The sequence below is a fragment of the Eleutherodactylus coqui genome, chromosome 9, assembly GCF_035609145.1.
Source record: "Eleutherodactylus coqui strain aEleCoq1 chromosome 9, aEleCoq1.hap1, whole genome shotgun sequence".
Lineage (NCBI taxonomy): Eukaryota > Metazoa > Chordata > Amphibia > Anura > Eleutherodactylidae > Eleutherodactylus > Eleutherodactylus coqui.
The window spans coordinates 16632673-16651818 of record NC_089845.1 but is presented as its reverse complement, the minus strand read 5'-3'; the positions used below and the strand labels follow the sequence as shown (position 1 = coordinate 16651818).

The window sequence follows — 19146 nt, the reverse complement described above, 5'->3', positions numbered from 1 at the left end:
AGACGAAGGTCAAGAACCATTACGTTTTTAGGGGTTCAGCGTCAATTACATCCTGGTTTCTATCTTCCATGCAGAAAACTGCACGGAGACAGACCTGGACGGCACCATTATATTTAAGATGGAGCCCTGCGCTGGTCTCACCACCACAATGTGACACCAGCCTTACTACTAGGTGTAACCAAGTAGGTGTATATAAGTTCAGTTAAACACCATAGGTGGACAAGAGTATTGGGGCACACATAGGTAATGAAATTTGATGTTATGCATATTCTTCAATACAGTGTTGGGCTGCCTAGAGCCTCGATGACTGCAGTAACCCTCCTAGGCATGCTTTTTACCAACGTTTGACAGATATGTGGCAAGACTTGATTCCAGTCCTCGAAGGGAGTTTCAGCTAGTGATATGGATGATGGGCCTGTTGGGTGTGCACAGATACAGCATTTTAGTTCGTCCCAAGGATGCGCAATGGGATCGATATCTGGACTTTGGGCGCAATTGAAGTCTGCAGACATTCTGCCCCTCAAACCAAGCTTCAACACTGCGTGCCGTATGACATAGTGCTTGTGTTGGTAGAGATACGGAGCCACAGGGTAGGTGATGCCATGTTTTCCAGAATGTGTCTGTACCCATTGGCGTTAACTGTGGATTTCTTAATGATCAATGGCCCTATTCCTTCCTAGCAGAAACCTCCCCACACCATAACAAAACCTCCGCCAAGCTTCACTGTTGAGACGATGCAGTCGCATAGGAACCGTCACACCCAAGTGCGGCCATCCGATCAAAAGAGTATTCTGCGACTCATCTGTCAACACTTGCTTACACGTAGTTACAGTCTAAGAACAATGCTCCAAGCGCCATTGCCGACACCTCTGTGCATTCACTGCTGTGATGTTGGGCTAGTGGGTAGCCGCCCTTCCACGGTAACCCTTCGCATGAGTGATTGTTACGGGAGATGATGTGTGTGATGCCTTCACAGCTCATACAAGACTTTGTTATCCATGTTCTGTCAGTTTACAAGGTCTCCACAAACTCGACTGCACAAGAACATTGCCAACAACAGACTTTGGAAGGTCCAAAAAAGTGCTGTGATGTCCCATACTGATTGGTTGCTCAGATGACATCCCACCACCATACCCTGTTGGACGTCTGTCAACTCCACGCCTGGTGGCATTCTGATGGTTTCTATACTAGGATATGCCTGTATAATACTCTCCCTAATATGCGATTCTCACACATCGTATTTGCATATCCCCTTCACCTGAGAGCACAGGATTGGGGGGGGGGGGGGGGTCTCAATACTTTTGACAACGTAGGATAATTCAGGCCCACAACAGTCAGGGTCTGCCCAATTCTAAACTTTTTCTAAAAATTGAGAGAGATACACAGTATAAAGAAGAAAACTGGAAAGGCAAGAAGTTCTCCGGTCACCCACAACTACTAATATGTGATCAGGAATCGTCTGGCACGCTGCAGTTTTATACTTTGAATCCGAATGCTCATATAGTGGATTGTGTAAGCTTTGGTGCACACGTTATAGTCATCCATTGTAAACGGTTCCCCCACTTTTAAGGTTTATCCTGAGGCAGGTATTAAATGCGACCTAGATGTTAAATCAAGAAAAAGATAATGCTTGAAGAAAAAGAAAAAAAGAAGAAGTGGTCACTTAAATCTGGTGATTAGGTTATGAAGTCTGACATGACACATCAAACGGGTGGCGTTAGTGGCTTCAATTAATGATTCAAATCGGGGTAATGAATAGGTACAGAGTGGATGGAAGCGATACTGCGTTGTTCTTTAGCTATATCTAAGCCATTCTACAGTCAGCCATCTGTCCGGGACCTACCTGCTCACTAATCCTTGCTGGTGGGTTGCCACAGAGGTTTTCCCTGTTAGGATTTGTAAATGCTCGGCCAGCAGAGGCGGTCAGCTATGAGCAGAACTAATTTCCTATGTATATTTGTTAAAGAACACATCCAACTATCTGCAGATTGCCACAAACCAGAGTACACTGTAGCGCAGCAGAATCCGATGGGTATTTCCATCACAGCAATCATCGCACTAATGTCACCAACTTTATAAACATAACAGGACACCGGCTTATTAAAATTATATTTTCTGAAATTTACCAATCACAACCAACAACATTGTTATATACACAATCAATTTTGGTCAACCGTGAAGGATCATTTGTTTCATTACTACATAAAGCTACCAGAAGAGCTTAGGGGTTATGTGGATAGAAAACGTGCAGCGATTTCCAAAAAGTTCAACTGCCCAATGTAACTGGAGGGATGGGTTAAGGTAGCATGTCGTCCAGTCTCACCTGTGAAGGTCATCGAGCGTTCCTTCAATGGCGGGGTCGGGATTAATCCTGAGGGCGTTCTGCTTCAGGTTGAGATGTGTCAGATCCTGGCTGTAGAAGAGGTTCTCGGGGAGCTGCTCCAGGTTACAACAGGACAGGTCTACCGAGCTGATCCGCTGAGAGGCAATCTGTGGAAGGAACACAACAAGGCTGTTAACACTGGCCGGCCTCAGATCTGCTGGCCAACAGTGGCTTGGTTCCACATAAGCATTTAACTGGTCCATCTCTGAGCAACATCTGCATCTATGGCATGCTGAAGAAAGTAGATACAGAATACTTGTCATCCTCTGAGAGCATTGATAACAATACACCTAATTTACTGATTATCTATTGTCCGATGCTTCAGGCGCTCAATATTGGTCATTAATCATTCAATAGTTTTCTTTAATATGTACTTGCATCTTTCAGAATAAGCTGATGTGTACGCGACATACAATTTCTGACCATTACACAACATGCATGCTGTATTTATCCCCATTTCCCCACTACAGGCTATATATCTAATTTTCAGTTCTCTCTGAGCTAGCAGGTGTACACTAACCATTATGCCGGTTTCCATGCACAGTATATAGAAGAAAAACGTATATTCTGCTCCGTAACTCTTATTTGCATAAATTACCCAGAGGAGCTAGCATGGCCTTATAAATCTACTTACTCACCTTTCAGGTGTTCCCACACTCCTTCTGGGTGCTCTCCTTGGGGACAGACTATAAAATCTCCCAACCCACTCACCCCCTAGGCGTTTCCGGACACTTTTTGGGTGCTCTCCTTAAAGAGATATGAGACCCCTCCTCACCCACATCACAGACCTCTCACGAGCTAAGCCAGAAGCCCGCTGCACACCGATGAGGGTCAAACACCCTGAAACAGCTGTTGGTGTATGGTTATCTGGCTTGGTTTCCTATTCCCAATCATTGCTAAGAGTTGTTAGAAAGTCACATTGATTTGCCGTCACACGGCTAAATGTCTGACCATTGTCTATGTGTATAACATCGCTCACTCCCCACCCCGCCATACCGTGCACATCTCCAGCCCCTTTACCTTCTGTATCCCCCCATTACTTGTAGTATGTAATCTCGTTGGAGCCGGACCCGCACCCCTACTGTCTCCATCAGCTGATTACTATGTAACCGCGGTTCTGTAATATTTGTTCTTTTGTCTTTCTGTATCCCCCCTGTCTATGTAAGCGCTGCGGAATATGTTGGCGCTATACAAATAAAGATTATTTAAAGGAATGCAGCAATCCAGTAGGTGGCGCTGCAGAAGTATTGTTCCTTTTTCCTCATTTCCAGCAGGATAATGCTCGGCCGCACACACAAGGGGGTCACAGGAATGTCCCCACAACATTGTCACACTTCCATAGCCTGTTTGATCACCAGGTTTATCACTAATAGAACATGTATGGGACCATCTGGGACGCCAACTTAGACAGCCTACGAGCTTGAACGACCTAGAGGCCCAGTTACAGCAAATATGAAGCGATATGCCGCAGGATACCATAAGGAACCTGCATGCCTCCATGACAGTCAGCATCACATCATGTATCCAAGCTAGTGGTGGTAGATCAGGGTACTAGAGCCTCCATGCCCACCCGTATCACATCTTGTATCCAAGCTAAGAGGTGGATCAACAGGGTACTTAGAGCCTTCATGCCCATATCACATCTTGTATCCAAGCTAGAGGTGGTACTGCATAGTACTAGAGCCTCCATGGTCGCCAGTATCACATCTTGTATCCAAGCTAGGAGGTGGATCAATAGGGTACTAGAGCCTCCATGCCCGCCCGTATCACATCTTGTATCCAAGCTAGAGACGGTACAACAGGGTACTAGAGCCTCCATGCCCACCTGTATCACATCTTGTATACAGGCTAGAGGTGATACAACAGGGTACCAGAGACTCCATGCCCCCATATTACATCTTGTATCCAAGCTGGGGGCAGTACAACAGGGTACTAGAACCTCCATGCCCACCCGTATCACATCTTGTATCCAAGCTAGAGGTGGTACAACAGGGTACTAGAGCCTCCATGCCACCATATCACATCTTGTTTTCCATCCAAGCTAGAGGTAGTACAACAGGGTACTGGAGCCTCCATGCCCGCCTGTATCGCATCTTGTATCCAAGCTAGAGGTGATACAACAGGGTACTAGAGCCTCCATGCCCGCCTGTATCACATCTTGTATCCAAGCTAGAGGTGGTACAACAGGGTACTAGAGCCTCCATGCCCGCCCGTATCACATCTTGTATCCAAGCTAGAGCTGATACAACAGGGTACTAGAGCCTCCATGCCACCATATCACATCTTGTATCCATCCAAGCTAGAGCTGATACAACAGGGTACTAGAGCCTCCATGCCACCATATCACATCTTGTATCCATCCAAGCTAGAGGTGGTACAACAGGGTACTAGAGCCTCCATGCCCACCCGTATCACATCTTGTATCCAAGCTAGAGGCGGTACAACAGGGTACTAGAGCCTCCCTACAAGGGGTCCGTTCTCCACAATAAACTCTTTGCTCCGGTCTAGTATTCACTTCTGTGTGATTTGTAGCGTTGATATAAAGTTTCATCGGATTCCTGTTTCTAGATGGATATTTTTTTTTACAATGGGTGTAAGAAATCTGAAACATCTGCAAAGCAAATGTGTAAATGAATCAAGTTGTACTGAACGCGGCTCATGATTTGGCCAATAAAACTGAGAACTCTGAACTATTTACTAGACATGCCTTTAAAAAGGTTATTAAGGACTATACAACCACTTTAGGAGGCTAAGGGAATCCATTGTAAGACACGGACAATGTGTTTGACAGTCCATTTGGAGTGATTTAGTGCGGCTGGCGTGGCCTAACTACGTGATGCGCTTACAATACATAAGCCAAAGTTGGGAGCGACTATAGTGATCCTCCGGAGCGGCTGCAACTACTACAGGGAAGTGTTCGCCCATTACCCAGGATGCTCAGTAACGCCTCTTTAGAACGGTGTGTGTTTTTAAATATTGAAACATTTCCATCTTCAGAAATCTGAATACAATACTCTCCAGGGTTTGATAAGGGAACACCTAGTCGATAAAAAGTGGACCTTGGTCAGAAACTAATCAATCCAGTTGTTATAAAACAAGCAATTAGTAACGGAGTAAAGGTAAACTACATTCTCTGCCCTCGTGCCTCCATAGCGGAGCCACGTGACGGCACACGAGGAGAAACACTAGACCCTTTTATGGTTTATTTGTGGTTATTACAAAACATGGACCCTTCCTACACAATAGGCTGAGCGGTCTGAGTCTTCCATGGGCATTCATCCTTGAAGAACGTCTTATAAGCTCTTTGGGCTTCTACAATATTTTCCTTGCTCTTCTGGCCAAATTGATACAGACAAATCATACTACCAAATGCCGGTAAACCGCGGTGGGCGGTCCGGGAGTGTTTTACCGCTACGGTGGTGGACATGAGGCCTAAAGAGGAAGGAACCACCACACTAGGGTTCAGCACCGTTGCCAACGAAGCAGCTTAACGGAAATACTGTGCCGAAGGGGTATAAGATTTATAAGGGCACAATTTTTCACTACAGAATTGGTCAAGAAGAGTTTTTTTTTTTACATTTACTAACCCACCGTGTGTGTCCTTCTCTACTGTTGCCTATTCTGCACCCATCAAGCCTTGCATTTAGTTGTGTAACCTATCCCACGTTTGCTTATGAAATTCATGGGCTGCATCAAAAGAGGTCTATGATGAGAACATTGTTGTTCTTCTACAAGTCACTGGTCAGACCACACATGGAATATTGTGGCCAGTTTTGGGCTCCGGGAGTCAAGAAGGAAATATCAGAGCTTGAGCGGGTACAAAGGTGACAACCAAAATAATAAATGAAAGGGGCGGACTACAATACCCAGAGAGGTGATCAACACTGAGATTTAGGTAAGAAAAAAAAAAGAAAAAGACAGCTAAAGGGGCGACCTAATAACTATGTATAAATCTACCAGGGGACAATACAGAGATCTCTGCCGTCATCTATTATACCCAGGACTGTAACAAGGGGGCGCTCTAATAACTATGTATAAATCTACCAGGGGACAATACAGAGATCTCTGCCGTCATCTATTATACCCAGGACTGTAACAAGGGGGCGCTCTAATAACTCTCTCTGTATTACTGGGTTTACATGGTCTGCCCGACATTCGTCCCGTGTAAACCCAGCATATCTGGGGACAATGCAGAGATCTCTCCCATCATCTATTCATACCCAGAACTGTGCCTGTAACAAGGGGCACCCTCTACATCTAGAGAAAAGAAGGTTTCTGCACTGACATAGAAGGGAATTCTTTACTGTAAGAGCCGTGAGACTGTGGAACGCTCTGCCTGAGGATGTGGTGATGATGAACTCATTGAGAGTTTAAGAGGGGCCTGGATGCCTTTCTTGAGCGAAACATTATATTATCATTTCCTTGGTGATCCAAGAATTATTCTGATTGCCAGATTGAAGTCAAGAAGGAATTTTTAACCCTAAGTGAGGAAAATTAGCTTCTATATTCATTAGGGTTTTTCACCTTCCTCTGGATAAACACTGAGGGGGGAGGGATAGGGGGGGGGGGCTGAACGGGATGGACATTTGATTGTCAGACTGTCTTATCCTTCTTTCCATGTGTGTTTTTTCTTAGGAAACCAATATTAATCAAATGTTTACTAAATATATAAAAATATCAATAAATGGAATTGGTATTGTAGAAATAAAAAAAAACAAAAAAAACCACCCCTGAATGGCTGGAGCAATGCTGCCAATGCTGTGACCTGGCCTGTAGAATGCCCATTCATACTGCGCCTAGAAATACAACATCTGCCAACATCAGACAGCGAGGAGAAGGAAATTGCCGGTATTTATTGGATTAGCTGATAACCCCTGGCTGCTTTAATCTGATAATGGAGCACAACTGGCGATGTGCGGCACTCTGGTAATCACTACTTTACGCCGGAGTCTTCCATTATTCAGACTTCATTAGCATAATTGGAATTGCATTTTTAAATGATAATATGGCAGCGTGACACACATGCTCCGTCGATGGGGCAGAGACGCAGGTTCCCTGCAGCGCTGAAGAGGCTGGCAAATTAGTGCAATTGAGATCTCCTCCATACCATCTTAATTATACCGCAAGATCGAGGGCCCTTCTGAGCAGCGAGAAAACCTCCTCGCCAAGATCCTGCGCTCCTAGCAGCGGCGAGGGAGTCCCGCGCTACTAATGCAGGCGCCGCATTCTCCATACGTGCCGCTATAAATAATCCAATGGCCAACAGAGGCTGTAGAGACGAGTGTACAACGCAGCGGGAGAAGCATTAGCGGAGCGCTGACACAACACTTCAGTCCGAGAGGCAGCATACGTATTACTCATGCCGGGCTGCTGGAGACGCACATACTCCTTCACTACTGGAGGCATCTTCAAGACATTGCACTGAAGTAATATAAGAGGCGCTTGTCTTCCGCTGCAAAGCTACTAAAAATATTAACCCCTTAATGCTCCGGGATAAAGTTACATCATTCAGGCCCAGGGTTTGTATGGAGGGGGATCAGGGGCTAATCCTGCTCCATACAATGCAGGTGCCAGACGTTTCTCACAGCCAATACCTGACGGCAACAGCCGCAATTAGCGGCCACAAAAGTTATGGAGAGTAAAAAACAGAAAATGGGAAGAAAAAAAAAAAAAGGTCCGCATCCTTAAAGGCTCATGTCCACGGGCAAAATAAGAATTAAAATCCGCAGCGGATTTTAACTCTTCTCCTGCCCGCGGATCCGCACCCCATAGGGATGCATTGACCACCCGCGGGGTAGATAAATACCCGCGGATGGTCAATAAAAGGGATTTAAAAAAAAATGGAGCATGAAAAAATCCGGACCATGCTCCATTTTCATGCGGGTCTCCCGCGGGGACGGCTCCTGCAGGCTTCTATTGAAGCCTATGGAAGCCGTCCGGATCCGCGGGAGACAAAAATCGGGATTTACTCACACGCTCCGTTTCTTCTCTTCGCGCGGCGCCATCTTCTCTCCGTCGCGGCCGGATCTTTTTTCTTCGGGACGGCGCATGCGTGGAGCACGTCACCGACGTCATCATGCGCATCCGCCGAGCCGAAGAAAGAAGATCCGGCCGCGACGCAGAGTAGATGACGCTGCGGTGAAGAGAAGAAACGGAGCGGGCGGGAGGTGAGTTTATTCTCATTTATTCCTATTTTCAGCGCTCATGTCCGCGGGGCAGGAGGGACCAGCTACGGATTCTCCATGTAGAATCCGTAGCGGGCCTGATTTTCCCCGTGGACATGAGGCCTAAAAGGGTTAAAAGGGAACAGTGTCACCAGGGAAAGGGTTAAAAGGGAACAGTGTCACCAGGGATGGGTGCGGGGTTTTTGCGCCATTATATGGTGTTGGAGCAGAGCCCCGTCTACTTGCTCAAGGCAGGTTTCCCGGGGCACGCAGGGACGGCAGCTTGGCAGGGGCTGCACACGTGGCATATTGTAATATACAGACTGCTGTTCTTATAATAGGGACAAGCCAGACCGATGCTACCGCACTCCTATAAGGACTTATGTGAAGATGTAACACGGCACTAGAACTGCTCCTTCCTGTACAACCCACAATGGAAATAAGCCAAATTACATAGAAAAAGATAAAAACCAACCACAAACCAGAAGTGTCACCACACATGCAGAACGTACAGGCGACATATCTGGTGCCCTCTATTTCAAGGTTATGCCACAATTTCTCCACTTCCCAGTCTACTTGAATATAAAACTGTTGCCAGGTTCTCATATTGCTCCAAGCACCATGTATTTCGATGGTCTGAAATATGCTCCCCTGTTCTGGTATGGACCAGCACGGTACTCCCCTGCAGGTCCCTTGCCACGAAAGCAGGAGGCGTGTCTTAGACTACAGACGTCTACTTTTGGTCTAAGAATCTAGCAGCTATTTTACATGCAGAGGGGCGGAGTCTGGAACAAACCACTAAAAAGGAGGGCACCAGGTACACACGTATAATGAATTTAAACTTTGAACCGGAGTCACTTCAAGTGTCTCGATGCAGAGAAAAGACGATGCGACGACACATCATTATGGACCATTTACACGTAGTCTTTATCCCAGTGATCTGCAGTTTTCAGGTGCATTATAGTGATAATCACCCTGCACAAAGTAGGGGTAACCCGCCGGACTGGGGGGGGGGGGGGGGGGGGGGAGTTCACCAGCCTTCTCCTTGAGGCCGTATCTACACGAAGGAACACAAAATCGTTCCGAAACATACTGACCAATACTATGCTCAAACAGATAATACGTTCTCGTGCGAGTTCTGTCCATATCACAATTAGATGCAACGCGCTTGAGGGAATCGCCGTGTAAATACGGCCTTACACTTTCTATACTGCGCCTTATGTAGGAATACGGCCTTACACTTTCTATACTGCGCCTTATGTAGGAATACGGCCTTACACTTTCTATACTGCGCCTTATGTAGGAATACGGCCTTACACTTTCTGTACTGCGCCTTATGTAGGAATACGGCCTTACACTTTCTGTACTGCGCCTTATGTAGGAATACGGCCTTACACTTTCTGTACTGCGCCTTATGTAGGGCTCCAATGCTCAACTATGCGATCAAGATGGTTAATTCTAAATACACTCATTTTAACACCGAAAGCAAGTCAAATAATAAAAGCGCGCTAAAATAGGTATAATGAAAGCATAATACAAAGCCTCTAGCCTCACAGCGTGGGACATGAACCTCAGGGTGCACTTCATGTCCCTATGGATCCTCGCACTCTTCTCATACAGCACAGATGTAGTTCATGTGAATAGAGGGGAATTGACCCAGTAACACTAGAGTAGTGCTTCCACATGGCTTTTACACTGAAATCCTGCGTTTCACCTTTAGAGGACGATTGGCTGCAAACGGCACAGCAAACACAGCAGTGATTCACGGTAAAACGTAGGCAGTTCTCAGGCCGCGATTCTGGCGTGCCATTAACGTGATATATGCAGATGAGATGTTAGAGAAACACAGTAAAGCCGCATACATTATCCAACACGGCATTAAGAAACATGGATTTACAGTAAATGCAACTCAAATGGGAAAAAAAATACAACATTTTTTTTTTCAGAAGCGATCCCCCTAGAAGTCTTACCTTGGACCCTTGTCGCAGCCACCTCAGGTAGTCCGTGAACGTATCAAAGCATACATAGTACGTCTGACTTTGGGGTCCAGATGAACTGAATGCCAAACAGTGCTGATGTTTTTTAACTTCTTCAACCTAGGAAACAATAGAGATGTAAGCGACAAAGACGAACAAGCATGAGAATCCCATTATCCTCCGCCCCGGCGCACACTGAGGGGTCAGATGTGAAAGAATATACACTTACCTCTTACCAATTTCTTCTAAATGTACAATGCAAAACTGTACTAGAGAACAGAACTATTAACTCTAAGTACTTCTAGTAGTTGTCCAAAGTATCGCTCATGGGGGGCAAACAGTTATCGGGACTTCCCGCTACGACCCAATGAAGAACACTTGTCACATTGGCTATAGAAGTCTTAATAAATGTTCAGGTCAAAGCGGTTCCCTCAGATAAGGGACGGCCCTAGAGTGCGTTCATTTTTGCTTAAAACTTGCATTGTATCCATGTACTCCAGATTTTTTTTTTTCCACGCACTTGAAAATTGCAAGTGCTTCTAATAAATCCTATTTGTACAGCGCCAACATATTCCGCAGCGCTTTCAAGTCATTTATTACACCCCACCTACTCATTTTACCAACCTTGGAAGGATGGAAGGCCGAGTCAATCTTGAGCTGGCTAGCCGAACCAAGTGGAGATTGAGCTTGCAACCTTCAGGTCGTGAGCGAGAGCTTAGGACTGCAGTCCTGCACCACACAAGGCTCTAATAGTTTACATAATACTTATGGCATACAAGTGCAATTAGAATTTTTTTTTTTGGTTAAAGACTGCCTAAAAATAGGAAATGGGGCGATTTTTCAATCAATCCGTTATTTTCTTGTGCGAGTTCCATCCATATAGCCATCGGATAGCACTCCGCTATGCACTTTTAGGTTCCATTCACACTAAACGTGTTTTTGTGCATTTGAGTGCAGATTTACAACAAATTACTCAACCATTTGGCGTGGATTGTAATGTGGGCTTTGACTTCGATCTGCAGCAGTTTCCGCTCTTTCGGTTGAAGTCTACTTCGGATCCGCTGCACAGTCCACTCCAATGTTGCGGATTTGGACACCATTTTGCTACAGATTTTCCACACTAGAAAATTCACACCGGTTCTGTCATGTGTGAGCAAACGGGCCCTTATAGGGGTTCTTTAACCCCTTAACGCCACAGGGCATAAGGGTATGTCTTGACTGCGGGGTACTTAACGCAACAGGACGTGCCCTGTGGATAGCGCGAGATCAGACGAGATCAGTTACCACCAATAGCCAACCTCCTACTGGAGCAGCGGGGGTGCATAAGGACAGCGACTCCCACTGTTAACCCCTTACAGGCTGCGATCTATGTATATCGTGGTATGTAAAGGGCTCATAGAGGAAGCATGCTCCCCATGTGACATCATCGGACTCCCGCAATGTAAATCGCAAAGGGCCAACGGGTTGCCATGGCAATTTTAAAAACAAACGCAGCATGTCCGATCTTGGTGCATATTACACATCGCAATAGCGAATTGAAATCAATAGGTGTGTAAATACACACATTATGCAGGAAACCTGCGCATTCGCTGCGTATTTACGCACAAAATCACTGGGGTTTTGACGTTTTTTTGGGGAGTAAAAAGATGCCGAGTGTCAGTGTATTTCGACACATGAATATGCTGCATATTCACAGACTGAAATACGCATATGCCCCCGTGAATGCACCGTGAGACCAGCCTCAAATGGCCGCATTGTCATTGTGTGCCGCATGCGCAGTTTTTCCTGGTGCAATACGCAATGCCAGCATCCTACTGATTTGTACCGGGTCACTAACACCTGGGATTTTTTTCACATGCATATTATTCGCAAAAAAAAAAAAAAAAAAAAGAGAAAAGAGTGTATGGGGATTGGCAGCACGCGGCAAGTACACAGGTCATTGTGTGCGGCGCATGTTCGTGTGAACCTGGCCAAAAACAGATTATGAACCTCACGAGGGACGAGAAACAATGTTTCAGTACAGCATTGAGGAAGATGGCGACGATGGCGCTGTCCGACCACAGCGACGCAAGTTCACATTGACACAGTCTATCACCAGAATAGTTTACGATGCGGACTCTTGGCAGCGTCTTAATACAGTACCTTTCCTCCTATGAGAGGAAGGACGTGCATCTTCCCAGTCTGGCTCTCCTTGACCGATGACACAATCAGACAGGTCCCACAAAGGATGACTTGCCGCCTGGTCCATCTGTTCACAGGGAGCTGCATCTTTCCTTTCCGCACGTTGTATGTCCCGGAGAGCTGAGTCCTATCCGACAGGCCGCCTCCATTAGGCTTTCCTGCAACAAACGCCAAACAGTCAGATCTTCCCCGTTCACTAGTGGTCTTCACAAGAAGATACAGAAATCTGTAAACCAGGTTTTCAGAAATACAATTTAAGAAAGATTACTGATCCAGTCTTTATTTTTTTTCTCGAGTTCATCTGGCCTTCCGCACTTCTTACAAGTCGCTCTACCTTTACCTATCCCTACCAGAAACTCTTCAGCCCCCCTCCGTTCACTCACTACCCCCTCACCCCCTCCCCTCCATTCACTCCCTGCCCCCTCGCCCCCTCCCCTCCATTCACTCCCTGCCCCCTCACCCCCTCCCCTCCATTCACTCCCTGCCCCCTCCCCCCCTCCCCTCCATTCACTCCCTGCCCCCTCCCCTCCATTCACTCCCTGCCCCCTCCCCTCCATTCACTCCCTGCCCCCTCACCCCCTCCCCTCCATTCACTCCCTGCCCCCTCACACCCTCCCCTCCATTCACTCCCTGCCCCCTCACCCTCTCCCCTCCATTCACTCCCTGCCCCCTCACCCCCTCCCCTCCATTCACTCCCTGCCCCCTCACCCTCTCCCCTCCATTCACTCCCTGCCCCCCCTCACCCTCTCCCCTCCATTCACTCCCTGCCCCCCCTCACCCTCTCCCCTCCATTCACTCCCTGCCCCCCCTCACCCTCTCCCCTCCATTCACTCCCTGCCCCCCCTCACCCTCTCCCCTCCATTCACTCCCTGCCCCCCCTCACCCTCTCCCCTCCATTCACTCCCTGCCCCCCCTCACCCTCTCCCCTCCATTCACTCCCTGCCCCCCCTCACCCTCTCCCCTCCATTCACTCCCTGCCCCCCCTCACCCTCTCCCCTCCATTCACTCCCTGCCCCCCCTCACCCTCTCCCCTCCATTCACTCCCTGCCCCCCCTCACCCTCTCCCCTCCATTCACTCCCTGCCCCCCCTCACCCTCTCCCCTCCATTCACTCCCTGCCCCCCCTCACCCTCTCCCCTCCATTCACTCCCTGCCCCCTCACCCTCTCCCCTCCATTCACTCCCTGCCCCCTCACCCTCTCCCCTCCATTCACTCCCTGCCCCCTCACCCTCTCCCCTCCATTCACTCCCTGCCCCCTCACCCTCTCCCCTCCATTCACTCCCTGCCCCCTCACCCTCTCCCCTCCATTCACTCCCTGCCCCCTCACCCTCTCCCCTCCATTCACTCCCTGCCCCCTCACCCTCTCCCCTCCATTCACTCCCTGCCCCCTCACCCTCTCCCCTCCATTCACTCCCTGCCCCCTCACCCTCTCCCCTCCATTCACTCACTGCCCCCTCACCCTCTCCCCTCCATTCACTCCCTGCCCCCTCACCCTCTCCCCTCCATTCACTCCCTGCCCCCTCACCCTCTCCCCTCCATTATTTACACCATGTTCTGGCACCAGTAATCTCAGGCACGTTCTCCATTTACCTACACTTCGTTCAACTAAAGCGCAACAAACTTGAGCAAGTAATGCAACCAACGAGTACTCAGAAACTGCTCGTGTTAGAAGAGGAAAACAAAAAGGTAGAGTCTAGACATCAGAGAGAGTCAACCTACTGCTGGCCATAACAACAACGGATAGAAGGACAACACGCCATCTAACTCCACCCAACGTGACCGTCTAAAGTTAATTATTAAAAGGGGCTGTGCAGCTTTGAACTACTGAGTATCTAGTCCCAGTATAGGCCATCAATAGTGATTTGGTGGGGCCCCACCCCTTAGGACCCCTGCCGATAAGCTGACAGCTCCATATGGCTTGCAGCAGCCCAGGTTGGTATTCCAAGCACTACTGAATTAAAGCACAGAGAAGAGAATTTCTTTAGTAGTTGCTTTGACACTTATGAGCTGCACATGTGAACCAGAAAGAAGCTACAAAGCTAATCATTTTAGCAAGTACGTTTAGTAGATTCTCAGATGAAGATACATTGGTGTCGGGGACCGATGGTAAAATACACTACATGTAACGTACAGAGTAACAGTACATTGGGGTGGGTTCACACCGGACACTGGGGTTCTGCTTTCCTGCTCTGTTCGGGAAGCAGGAAAGGAGAATCCCTGTTGTAGAACGGCTCTGTCTCAGGACAGTGCTGAACGGACCCCACTGACTATAATGGGGTGCGCTTAGTTTCCACTCAGCTGCGCGGCTTTTGAACAGAAATAAAAACGCTACATGCGGTGCTATTTCTTCTAGTATTCTGAGCCGGATCTGCCACAGGTTCCAAAGCAGATGTGAAAATGGCCAAGGCTGAAAAAAGTCACCAAAAAGGTCTTTAAAAAAAAGTTTAAACATGAAAACTTGATTTACACACTAGGTCATTTTCTGATGAAGCTTTGCCTTTAACCCTTTCCAATCCAATTTGTATCCTGGTTTTCCTAGGGGGCTTACTCTTTCTGCCATTATACAACGGTGCTATCTGCTGGCTAAAGCCAGTACTGCATGAGGTGACATGTTGGATAGGTTCCGACAGCAGAGAGGCTGGCAATATACAGTAAGAGAACCCTGATGGACGTCTTCCAACGATGGAGCTGTACAGCCTTAAATCATAATGTCTTCAGACGTCAGACAGTGGATTGGAAAGGGTTAAGATTTCCTAAAGTCCATAGTGCGGCCATCTGTAGCGAAAATAGAAATATCAGGCGTCACCGTTACATAAAGGCCCCAAAGTCCACAGATGTTGACAATAGAGCTTCACACAACCTACATAAACCCTGTATGCAGAAAAGGTAAAGTAAGGTTTGTCTTCAGGTGAACCTATTAGGTCCTATGAGTCCTGTGAACCTACATCACCCCATAGGACAGGGATCCGCTCTGTGTACTCCCCGGCCTCCCGCGAAGCACACAGAACCGAAAGCTAAAAGAAATAGTCTGTCGCCCCGAGCAACCTTTGTTTTTCAAGAACAGACTATGAAGTGAAACTTGAGCCGATTTATCGTTTGCAGTCCCCCCCCCTCCCCCCCTACGGGGCATCTCAGGCACTGCAGCGCTCAGTGATCCACCTCCAAGAGCCGAATACATATATACATACACAAATATAGAATTATTTTTTATTATACAAGAAGGCCTCAGGTCGGAGAGCAAGACAACGTGGATGACCATAATTTTTTTTTATTTCTGCAGCTGTAATCTGATATATATTAAAGGAGCTGTCCCACAAAAAAAAAAAAAAAAGTTAATTGTCCCCAGTAGACTCCAGCGGCATTAGCAAGCCCCTCAAGTCATTTTAGCCCTGTTTTTGTGTTTCCAGTCTTCAGCGATGCAGCTACTGCGGTGCGGACCTGGCATCGAGTCCAGCTCTACCCAGCGGGGTCATTACCCATCAGATGTAGTGCTGGCTTCCATGCCACCCTTTTCAAGTAGCCATGCCCATTACTTTATACACTAAAGGGGGTCTCATGACGGCCTGTTGGACCTTCATCAGGGTAGAGCATGGGAAGGTTGGTGGCTGTGCTGCATAAGGTACATTGGGCTTATGTATTTAGAGCAGGACAACCCCTTTAAGGTAACTTTATAATGAATGCAGTATATAATATAATCCCCATCCTCTCCTAACCGCTTGCATCAACATAGCTTGAACAACTACCGGTATTTGTATCACTCCTAAACCAAACCACAATAATAAGTGAAAGATAATTTGTGGTCTGGGCAGAAGTCATGAGTTATGCAAAGCAAGAATCCAGTAAGAGTGAAGAAGAGGTGCGGGTGCAGCTGTAACGGGCACCGCCGAGAACACTATCTGATGGGGAAGCGTGTTCTACAACGAGGCGTCACTGAACACCAGTGACCTGTAGATGGGCAGCGAGACAGTCAGAGGCCGGAGAGGCAACGGGCGGCTTATGCCTTCAATGCAGAATTTGTTGTATATATACTGCGCGCAAGTCGCTACCCCCCCCCCCCCCCAGGGCGCGCACGCAAGTCGCTACCCTCCCCCCCAGGGCGCGCGCGCGCGCAAGTCGCTACCCTCCCCCCCAGGGCGCGCGCGCGCGCAAGTCGCTACCCTCCCCCCCAGGGCGCGCGCGCGCGCGCAAGTCGCTACCCTCCCCCCCAGGGCGCGCGCGCGCGCGCAAGTCGCTACCCTCCCCCCCAGGGCGCGCGCGCGCGCAAGTCGCTACCCTCCCCCCCAGGGCGCGCGCGCGCGCGCAAGTCGCTACCCTCCCCCCCAGGGCGCGCGCGCGCGCGCGCGCAAGTCGCTACCCTCCCCCCCAGGGCGCGCGCGCGCGCGCAAGTCGCTACCCTCCCCCCCAGGGCGCGCGCGCGCGCGCAAGTCGCTACCCTCCCCCCCAGGGCGCGCGCGCGCGCGCAAGTCGCTACCCTCCCCCCCAGGGCGCGCGCGCGCGCAAGTCGCTACCCCCCCCCCCCAGGGCGCGCGCGCGCAAGTCGCTACCCCCCCCCCCCCCCCAGGGCGCGCGCGCGCAAGTCGCTACCCCCCCCCCCAGGGCGCGCACGCAAGTCGCTACCCCCCCCCCCCCAGGGCGCGCACGCAAGTCGCTACCCCCCCCCCCCCCAGGGCGCGCGCAAGTCGCTACCCTCCCCCCCAGGGCGCGCGCGCGCGCAAGTCGCTACCCCCCCCCCCCCAGGGCGCGCGCGCGCAAGTCGCTACCCCCCCCCCCCCCCCCCAGGGCGCGCGCGCGCAAGTCGCTACCCCCCCCCAGGGCGCGCACGCAAGTCGCTACCCCCCCCCCCCAGGGCGCGCGCAAGTCGCTACCCTCCCCAGGGCGCGCGCAAGTCGCTACCCCCGCCCCCCCAGGGCGCGCGCAAGTCGCTACCCCCCCGCCCCCCCAGGGCGCGCGCAAGTCGCTACCCCCCGCCCCCCCAGGGCGCGCGCAAGTCGCTACCCCCGCCCCCCCAGGGCGCGCGCAAGTCGCTACCCCCGCCCCCCCAGGGCGCGCGCAAGTCGCTACCCCCGCCCCCCCCCCAGGGCGCGCGCAAGTCGCTACCCCGCCCCCCCCAGGGCGCGCGCAAGTCGCTACCCCCCGCCCCCCCAGGGCGCGCGCAAGTCGCTACCCCGCCCCCCCCAAGGCGCGCGCAAGTCGCTACCCCCCGCCCCCCCCCAGGGCGCGCGCAAGTCGCTACCCCCGCCCCCCCAGGGCGCGCGCAAGTCGCTACCCCCCCCGCCCCCCCCAGGGCGCGCGCAAGTCGCTACCCCCCGCCCCCCCCAGGGCGCGCGCAAGTCGCTACCCCCGCCCCCCCAGGGCGCGCGCAAGTCGCTACCCCGCCCCCCCCAGGGCGCGCGCAAGTCGCTACCCCCGCCCCCCCCCCAGGGCGCGCGCAAGTCGCTACCCCCCCCGCCCCCCCAGGGCGCGCGCAAGTCGCTACCCCCGCCCCCCCAGGGCGCGCGCAAGTCGCTACCCCCGCCCCCCCCAGGGCGCGCGCAAGTCGCTACCCCCGCCCCCCCCAGGGCGCGCGCAAGTCGCTACCCCGCCCCCCCAGGGCGCGCGCAAGTCGCTACGCCCCAAGTGCGCGCGCAAGTCGGAAAGTTGAGGAATCAGAGGTTTGGCTTGCTGACCTTACAACACTGGTTGTCAGTCCCCATGACAGCTCACATCTCCATTCTGACTGCAGTTTACAATCTATGAAGAACCCCCTAAATTTTGCCATTGTTTAAGTAACTTAGAAATAAATCAGAAAGCTATAAAAAAAAAAGCTAAATAGTTTCATACCCAGCATGCCTGTGGCTGAAAGTCAGAACGTCAAAATGTTTATAGCCAGAAACTTTCTATTTCCTTCAAAGCGAAAACCAATGTAAACTTAGAGAATTTCCTAAAATTATTGTTCCTTTTAGGTCATCATATGTGGCAGTAAAAAAAAAAAAAAGTAACATTTTTAGTAATGCAGTAAGTGTCCTTTATTCTGGAGACTCACGGTTAACCTCTTAAAGACAAAGGTCTGTAAATTTACAGCAGGACAGGGAAGGTGTGCAGAAGGCTGCAGGGGAGCGGGGGGGGGGGGGGGGGGGGGGAAATCGGCTGCAGCACAGCGCTGAGAATGCGTGAGAGAGGAAGGGGGACGGGGAGGCTGCAGGGGAACAGGGACAGCGCTGGGTAACAGTGTGCCTGGCATGGCAGGTTAGGGGTCATTTCAGTGTTGGGGTTATATTATTAGCTGTAAATACTTCCATGTTAATGAAGCTGACTGACACGGAAGCATTAACAGCTACTAATGTAATCCCTGACACTGAAACAACCCTTAACCCTAAACCGCCATCCAAGCATGAAGTGAATTCCCACGCTGCTAGGACCTTTGAGGGCCTGGCTGCACACAGCCAATCAGCAGCGTGTGGGAA

The 19146-nt window shown here is 50.2% G+C and overlaps 1 protein-coding gene across 2 annotated transcripts in view; it reads right to left on the bottom strand.

Moving 5' to 3' along the window:
• Positions 1–19146, bottom strand: part of PHLPP1 (PH domain and leucine rich repeat protein phosphatase 1) — a 98683-nt gene that overhangs the window by 39319 nt on the left and 40218 nt on the right. For both annotated transcript variants that reach the window (XM_066579159.1, XM_066579160.1), the window contains exons 2-4: positions 12666–12862; positions 10518–10643; positions 2324–2490 (exon numbers count right to left, since the gene is read on the bottom strand). In XM_066579159.1, coding sequence (XP_066435256.1) covers positions 2324–2490; positions 10518–10643; positions 12666–12862 — 490 coding nt within the window. The remainder of the gene's footprint in view (positions 1–2323; positions 2491–10517; positions 10644–12665; positions 12863–19146) is intronic.